The following is an 8,967-nucleotide window of genomic DNA, read 5'->3' on the forward strand; positions in this document are numbered from 1 at the left end:
AAATGTATCCATTGTTGGTACCAAATACTTGGGTCTTAGTTTTTATCCAGCCTGCCAGAGTGCCTTTTGATTGGTGAATTCAAACCACTTATGTTTAGAGTGATTTTTTAGTAAGTTCTTAACCATTAATAGCTTTTATATTTCCATTATTTCTTTTTACCTCTCTTTCTGCCTACCTTTGTAAATTGGTTATTTTTCATGGTGGTATGTTCTGTTTCCTCCTTTGTCAATTTGCTGTGGGTTTTGTCTTATTATTGATGTTCCAATTGACCTCCTATTTTTTTAACAATTTATTGTTGCTGTATTTATTTTTCCTACTTTTCCTCTGACTTTTATACTGTAGTTGAAGAGTTGACACACCATCCTAATATAGACTTACAGTTTTCTAAGGTATATTTTTACTTTTACCTAGTGTGTTGTGTACTTTTGAATGTTTTTATGTGGCTTATTAGCATGTCTTCGTTTTAGCTTGAAGAACTCTTTATCAGGTTGCTTGCAAGGCAGATTTAGTGGTGGTGAACTTTATTTCGTTGGTCTGGGAAAGCCTTTATTTCCTCTTCATATCTGAAGGGGAACTTTGCCAGATTAAATATTCTTGGCTGACAATTTTTTGTCTTTCAACACTTCAAATGTGTCGCATGCTCTCTCCTGGCCAGTAGATGTTCTGCAGAGAAATACACTGATAGCCTAATGGGAATTCCTACATAAGTTACATTTTTTTTTTAATTGGATGTCTTTAATATTCTTTATTATTTGTGAAAGTTATGTCTTATAGAAGGTCATTGGGTATTGAGATAAAAGGGTGATCTATTAGTTGGTAGACTTGGACATACATAACTTTCCTCAGGTTTGGGAAGTTCTCAGCTTTTTAAAAATTTATTTATAACCTCTGCCCCCTTCTCTATCTCTTCTTCTGAAATCCTGATTTATTCTGATATTTGCCTTCTTTATGGATAATCACCACTCACATAGGCTTTCTTCACTTTTTTTTAACTCTAATTTCTCTCTTTTGTGTTATTTCAAAATTCTTATTCTCCGTGTCAATTATTCTTTCTTCCATGTGATGGGCCTTGTTATATATGCTCTCTGTTTTATTGAATTATCAGTTCCAGAATTCGTTCTGTTTCTATAATTTCATTCTCTTTGGTAAAAAAAAAAAAAAAAGAAAAGAAAACTCATTTTGTTTGTATTTTTAATTCCTGACTTCATTGAATTGTCTTTCTGAATTTTCTTAGAACTTGTTGAGTTTCTTCATTATAGCTATCTTAAATTCTTTATTGGTTATATCAGAATATGCTGTGCCTGCAAGCTTGATTGCTGAAGAATATAATTTTCTCTTAGTAATGCCCTATTTTGTTGAATTTTCATAACCTTTGTAGATATTTATTGGTGCTTTCACATTTGAAGTAGAAGATACCTCCTTAATTCTGCTTACTGTCTTCAGATGGGGTATTATGTTCTATAGTATTGTTACTGTATTTTTCCTCTGTGTTTTTGAAGAAACCTTCTTGTCATCTTGTTCCTCCTTTGGGGCAGTTTTCTAAAGCTTTTAGGTTTTCTCTGGTTCTTATAATTTACCAGACTACAAGCGTTTCTTTTGTTTTCTAGAAGGTGGCACTATAGCTCAAGTTTGTGCTCTCTGTCTACTAGAGACTACTCTCACGGTGGCACTTGAGAATCCTGCACAAGGAACTAACAGACCTCGAGGGGAGGTGTGGGTTTAGCACTGGGTGCTCCCACAGACCCAGTAGGATGATCCCAGGAGTGGTACTTCTTGTTAAGCACAGTCCTTCTCACACCATTTGAAATTCTTACCTGCTTCTTTTCCAGTATCCTCCCAACTTCCAGTTATAGAGCTCCCACCTTAGTACTCCATGTGCTGAGGCAGAAAATGGATTTCTCTAGTTGCCATAAGTAGGCAGTCACTGATTTCTTTTCCCTTGCAGGAGAGGTCACTGCCACCAGATAAATCAGCACCCTTCAGTGTTTTCTTAGCCTGGAACGTTTCTCTTACTGCTTCTTCTGCAACCAAACTCCTATATTTTTCCCTTTAGGGTAGTGTGCTAGAGTCTGCCTTAGGGAAGTCTAGACTCAGGAGCATGTTCTCTCTCTGATGTGTGAGTGCCTGTTCAGATCTGCACTCACCCGATTTTTGTCCCATAGTGGCAAGAGGGGTCTAGGCAGTTTGGCTACCTTCTCTGGTTCCCCAGCTCTTACAGAGGTTGGTTTGTCTCTTACTGGCTGCACTGGTGGGTGAGACTCCTGCCAGGTTCTTTGGAGTAAGGTAATAGGTCTGAAAACACCCATGAGGGTGCTTTGGTTTATGTATGAATGTCAAATCTTTTGATTAAAAAGGGGGATAAGTAGGAGAAACATTTTATGCCAGCATGTTGCTGACCTCACCAGGACTGTCAGATGTTCACTTTAGAATGTTCACTTTGGCTGCAGGGTGGAGAAGAGCTGGAGAGGTCAGAAGTAGAAGCCTGAAATGAAGAAACATTCATGATTCTTACTCCATAATCTAAAGCATTGCATTTGATTTTATTTATAGTATTCTATCATTTATAAGGTTATTTTAGCATTGGTCTAATAGGATTTTTCCATTGAATGAGAAATAGTAACTAGGTTACATCATTAAACCTACAAAGTGATATTATAATTAAAAAGTTTGAAATATATGAGGGAAAATGAAAATATTATATATTTATCAATAATGGCCTTTTTAATTACTGTAAATATATTGAGCTATACTTTACAAAAGAAGGAAGGATGTCATTTGTATCTGACATAGGCTGTTTGCTTAATATGGTACCCTTTATTTATAAAATGAAAACTTAGAAAATACAACATTCCATCTAAAGGGAGAATTACCCAAGGTAACATTACATGAGAATACCTATATCCTTACCAATCTGCTTTCATTGAAGTTAAAAAGCAAACACCAGAGCTACTGAAAACTATGACTATCCTAGCAATACTTACAACACACAGAATTGAATTTGATCTTAATGATAAAACTTCCTATTAATAAAATGAAGTCTCGATAATATTATACAATGTAGGGAATATTTTCCTTAAATGCTATCTGATTTTAAACTTCTGTGACAACTGTTAGCACTGATTTATGTAAAATTCAGTTTACTTTAATTGGGTAATTGAAAACAAAGGCACTTTATATTGCAGTAGCATAGAAATTTATTTTTATTTTTACATAGAGAGCGAGAAGCTCAAGCAGACCCCATGCTCACTCAGCATGGAGCCCAATGTGTGGCTTGACCCCATCACCCTGGGATCATAGCCTGAGCCAAAATCAAGAGTTGGATGCTCAACTGGCCAACCCACCCAGACACCCCCTAGAAGTTTCTAATTACATGCATGCTTCATAGAGACCAAACCCTAAAGTTAAGATAAACATTTTGATGTTATTCGATTGTCATAAAGATGTTTAATGACTACTGATAAGTCAGTAAAATCAGTAATGAAAGTGAAAATTTTCACATTATTTGATAGTCACATCTTAAGTACTAGTTGGAAGTAGCATTCAAAATCGTTTTGCTCGCCATAATTAGTTTTTTTAAATTTGTATATAAGTAATGTTTTTCAGTTTACAAAATGATTGTTCTGTGCACAGTATTTAAAAAATACTTTTGGTTACTGCTTTCTACAATTATGGTTGAGATCTATCTATAAAGCATTATCAACAAGCATTCATAGTACTAGCACATATTATTTTTCCAGTAATTTTGGAATAAATCCTTTGAGTAATAGTACACATATGTAGATTATTTTGTGAAATATTGTTTTAATGACAGAAGACGTTGTCATTTAAAGATACCTGCTATTAGGATGCTTGGGTGACTCAGTCAGTTAAGCATCCGACCCTTGATCTCTGCTCAAGTCATGATCTCATGGTTTATGAGTTTGACACCCTTGTGGGGCTCTGCACTGACGGCGTGGAGACTGCCTGGGATTCTCTCTCCCACTCTGTCTCTCAAAATAAATAAACTTTAAAAAGATATTTGCTATTGGGGCGCCTGGGTGGCTCAGTCAGTTAAGCATGTGACTTCGGCTCAGGTCATGATCTCACAGCTTGTGAGTTCGAGCCCCATGTTGGGCTCTGTACTGACAGCTCAGAGCCTGGAGCCTGCTTCGGATTCTGTGTCTCCCTCTCTCTCTGCCCCTCCCCCACTCACACTCTGTCTCTTGCTCTCTCAAAAAAATAAACGTTACAAAAAATTTTAAAAAAAAAAGATATTTGCTATTGACTCCATTTAAATGTAAACTTAGTTGGTCATACCTGGGAACAGAATCCATCCAGATTTTTCTGGACCATGTTCTTTTAAAGAAACCTATGTCTGGATGTAGAATATATCCCTATTCTTTATTTTTTTTTTTTAATTTTTTTTCAACGTTTTTTATTTATTTTGGGGACAGAGAGAGACAGAGCACAAACGGGGGAGGGGCAGAGAGAGAGGGAGACACAGAATCGGAAACAGGCTCCAGGTTCCGAGCCATCAGCCCAGAGCCTGACGCGGGGCTCGAACTCACAGACCGCGAGATCGTGACCTGGCTGAAGTCGGATGCTTAACCGACTGCGCCACCCAGGCGCCCCTATCCCTATTCTTTATAAGAAATATAGGAAGAAGTATTGGATTTGGTCGAACATTTGGGTTCTGAATTCAGATTGCCCATTTTGACTCCAAGTGTCTGACTCACTTAGTAACTACTTTAGAGAGTCATGAGAATGGAGGTACAAAGTATAAACTGTTGAGCATATTATTTCACAGTAACAACATTGACTAAGAGCTTTCTCCATTAGAATTCTCTGTTGACTACTTATTGAACATAAACGTTATCTTAATGAAAGTATATTCCACGTTTTAATAACCTTTTTTACATTATAAGTAATTTCTCTAATCAATTTTTTGTTTTAGGTCACTTTTCACATCGAGCCATATAGCAATCGGGATGATCAAAACATGTACAAAAATGTCAAATATATTATAGACAAGTGAGTTTCTTCTGTGTTTATTTTTTATGAGCCAGTGATAATTACAGTTATAAGAAGAGTAAATTTAAATGTATTTGAGAGATTTGAATGAGTTATGATCTGATACATTAAAACTAATCATTTTGAGGAATATTTATGAAATTCCTTATAATTCACTTTCTGTGTAAATAGATTGTTCACTTTACTGTTTGTGTTTATTAAGCTGTTTATGATTTCTCATATAAGTGATATAAAATATTTTAAATTGATGTTATTAAACCACAAATATTAAGTTTTGTCTAATTATGAAACATGAACTGCTTCTCTATCAGTGGACTCACATCTAATATTTATATTTAATCTGATTATAAGGAAACATTTATTAATTTTGTTCAAGGATTTTACTGATGAGAACTGTGACAGATACTATATACTCTTAAAAAGAAACTCGTCAGCAACAGGGAGACATTGATTAGTAGGAAGCAGTTGACATATTCATATAGAAAATGGGCTTTTTATGGTATTGGTCATTATTTGTAAACCTCAATATAATTTGTTGTTAGGTAATGTCTTGATGTATCCAGTATCTCATTTTTCTAATCTGCAAAATTGAAAATACTTTTTTAATCATTACCCACAATACAACTGATTCCCCCTCAAAGAAAGTGAACAATGTGCTTATTAAACTGCATGCATTACCTTCATTTTCAATATAGAAACAGTTATGGTCTATGGAAAATGAGTTGCAGATATTCATTTCATTTTTACATATTTTTGTATTTTAGGTATGGAAATCATCCAGCCTTTTATAGGTACAAGACTAAGACTGGCAATGCCCTTCCTATGTTTTATATCTATGATTCCTATATCACAAAGCCTGAAAAATGGGCCAATCTGTTAACCACCACAGGGTCTCAAAGCATTCGCAATTCTCCTTATGATGGACTGTTCATTGCACTTCTAGTAGAAAGCAAACATAGGTATGATATTCTACAAGGTGGTTTTGATGGAATTTACACATATTTTGCCACAAACGGCTTTACTTACGGCTCATCCTATGAGAACTGGGCAGGGCTAAAATTTTTTTGTGATCAGTTCAACCTACTGTTTATCCCAAGTGTGGGCCCAGGATACATAGACACCAGCATCCGTCCGTGGAACGCTCAAAATACTCGGAACCGAATCAGTGGGAAGTACTATGAAACTGCCCTGGGTGCCGCACTCCATGCCCACCCCAGTGTAATTTCCATCACCTCTTTTAATGAGTGGCACGAAGGAACTCAGATTGAAAAAGCTGTTCCCAAAAGAACCAGTAATACGGTATACCTAGATTACCGGCCTCATAAACCAAGTCTTTATCTAGAACTAACTCGCAAGTGGTCTGAAAAATACAGTAAGGAAAGAGCTGCTTATGCATTCGATCATGAGCTGCCTCTTTCTTAATGCATTTATAATTCTAGAAATCAATAAATATTTTTTTTTGTTTTAGGAATAACTGTCGATCAGTATACACTGATACACTTAATAAAAAGAATTTGTTCTTTTTTAAAAATGGTAATGTCATCATTGCCACCCTTCACAATGCTGCACTGAAAAAATGAGAAAGGTGCACAATGTTCTGAATTTGCAGTTAAAATCCTACTTTGTGCTCGTGTTACATAATTAGTGCACAGTTACATCAAACTTGTATTCTGGGCCCAAAGAAATAGATTGTGTGCATATTTGGTATGTCTACTGAGGAAAATAAGGCTTAAACAATAGTGTACATGTTTCATGTAGAATTTTTTCAGTGATTCAGTCATCCAGAGTTTGAACACTAAAGTCTCCAATAAAAATACTTAAGGGAATGTAATCATAACATCAGTCTTACTGTGAATCCTATTGTGTGAGGAAAGCCTGCATCATCCTTTGAGGAATTTTGATAAACCATAGCACGCTTGGTGTTTTGTCCGTCTAATGTGTCTGCTTCACATCGATGAATTACAGATTTTAGAAGCTGTGGAAAGTTGTTTCATAAAAGTTAACAATTGCTTATCAGTTATTAAGAAAACATAGTTCACAATTGTTATTCATGTTTTTAAAATTCAATGTTAATCAGAGACCAACTGTTAGTATCAATTTTTTTTTCTTACCTGTCATCGGATTTCCTTCTTGTTTTTAGCTATTTTTACCAAAATAGAGAAAATTTACTTAGCATTTTAAGGCCATGGAAGTGAAAATATTTTTATATCTTAAATCCATTCCTACATTTTACTTTTACCAATTTAATGATTGAAATAATCTCATTTAAAATACTTTATTGTATGTAATAATATCCCCATGTGTAAAAACATCATACATTCATGGTACCTATCACGTTTAATGCTTGTGATCAGTTGTTTGTCATATTGTGACAAATTAATCTACCTGTATGCTAATAATGAATATTTTTTTTTAATGTTTATTTATTATTGAGAGAGCATGAGCAGGGGAGGGGCAGAGAGAGGAGGAGACTACAGAATCTGAAGCAGGCTCCAGGCTCTGAGCTATTGGCACAGAGCCTGACACAGGGCTCAAACTCACAAACCATGAGATCATGACCTGAGCCAAAGTCGAACACTTAACCAACTGAGCCACCCAGGTGCCCCAACAATGAATCTCTTTAATAATAGAGTATATGTCATTCTCCAGTTCTTATAGTTAATATTTGTAATTAGAAATATAGTAAAAAAATATATGCTTACATGAATATTATTTATTAAAGAGAAGCAACTGGGCAGTATAATCAAAAATACATATAAATCTTCAGGGTTTAGAGATACTCATACAGAAATAAATTAACAACAGTAGAATTAACAGTAGAATTAACAATAAATTAACAATTTATCATAAAATAGTCCATTAGGTGATGAAATTTATTTTCAATCAGTGATTTTGAAGTAAAATTTCTTTGAAAAGAGGCAAGATTCGTGTTAAACTTATAACTTAATTTGCCATTTCTCAGAATGATCAGATGATGGGAAATTAGTACAATAATAGTAATCCACTTTCTCAAAAAATGACAAGAATAAATCACTATAATGATGTAAGCAAGCATCTTCATAGAACCACTCATACAGATAGAACCTGTGGATTTTTTTTTCTTCTATCCAGTTAGCCACTGTATGCTATCCTAGGGATGAATTCTAAATACATCATGCCTAATAATCACACTGTATTAAATTTTGAAGAATACTACAGAGGAGTTTTTGACATTGCTTGTACTATATATTTGAACCTACTGTGACAGAAAAGTTTTGTGAAATGGTTCTGATTAAGGGAAAGTGGATAAAAACAAGGTCAGCAAATCCTCAACACAAATACCATCACTTCCTATTTTGCTCTCATTGCAGACCTAGATAATCAACAGCATGCTTTACCTCTGAACTTGACCCCATCCAGCCAGTAACAATCAGACTCCAAAGTAAGATAAAACAGATTCTGTCTTCAGTGCGGAAAGTTATTCTCAAGGGAACAATGTTTGGAATCTGATATAATGGTTTAAGAATTTATATGAACATCGTGTGTCTTTTCACCTGTTAAAAAAAATTAGGAGGAATCATCTCCAATAATTCTCAAAAATGCTCTCAAAACCCTTCCTCAGGTATTCATTACAGCTGCCTTCATCATTTGACTTACAACACAGTTTATATCATTAAAATCACAAGTAAATGAGAGCAAAGAACTGATTGCCTAAACTATATAGGTGTATATTCAATAAACAGTGTAATATATGCAATGCATGAATCATAATTCTTTTATGGTTTAATCAGTCTGTTTTGACTGTATAGAAAATCTTTGTTTTATTGTCCCCTTAAGGACTAATATTGTCAAAAACTGCTGTTATTAGTGTTTAAGTTGTACGTTAACTTTTTTGTTTTGAAATTAAAAAGACTATTTTGTTATATTAACTTTCATTTAATAAAAGCGTACATGAAATAATATATATAAAAATATTT

The 8,967-nt window shown here is 34.5% G+C and overlaps 1 protein-coding gene across 2 annotated transcripts in view; it reads left to right on the plus strand.

The window, feature by feature from the left end:
• MANEA (mannosidase endo-alpha) overlaps positions 1-6,542 on the plus strand; it is a 65,068-nt gene extending 58,526 nt beyond the window's left edge. For both annotated transcript variants that reach the window (XM_058734735.1, XM_058734736.1), the window contains exons 4-5: positions 4,935-5,011; positions 5,776-6,542. In XM_058734735.1, coding sequence (XP_058590718.1) covers positions 4,935-5,011; positions 5,776-6,433 — 735 coding nt within the window. In that variant the 3' untranslated portion in view covers positions 6,434-6,542. The remainder of the gene's footprint in view (positions 1-4,934; positions 5,012-5,775) is intronic.
• Positions 6,543-8,967: the final 2,425 nt, after the last annotated feature.

Source organism: Neofelis nebulosa, chromosome 6, assembly GCF_028018385.1.
Source record: "Neofelis nebulosa isolate mNeoNeb1 chromosome 6, mNeoNeb1.pri, whole genome shotgun sequence".
Lineage (NCBI taxonomy): Eukaryota > Metazoa > Chordata > Mammalia > Carnivora > Felidae > Neofelis > Neofelis nebulosa.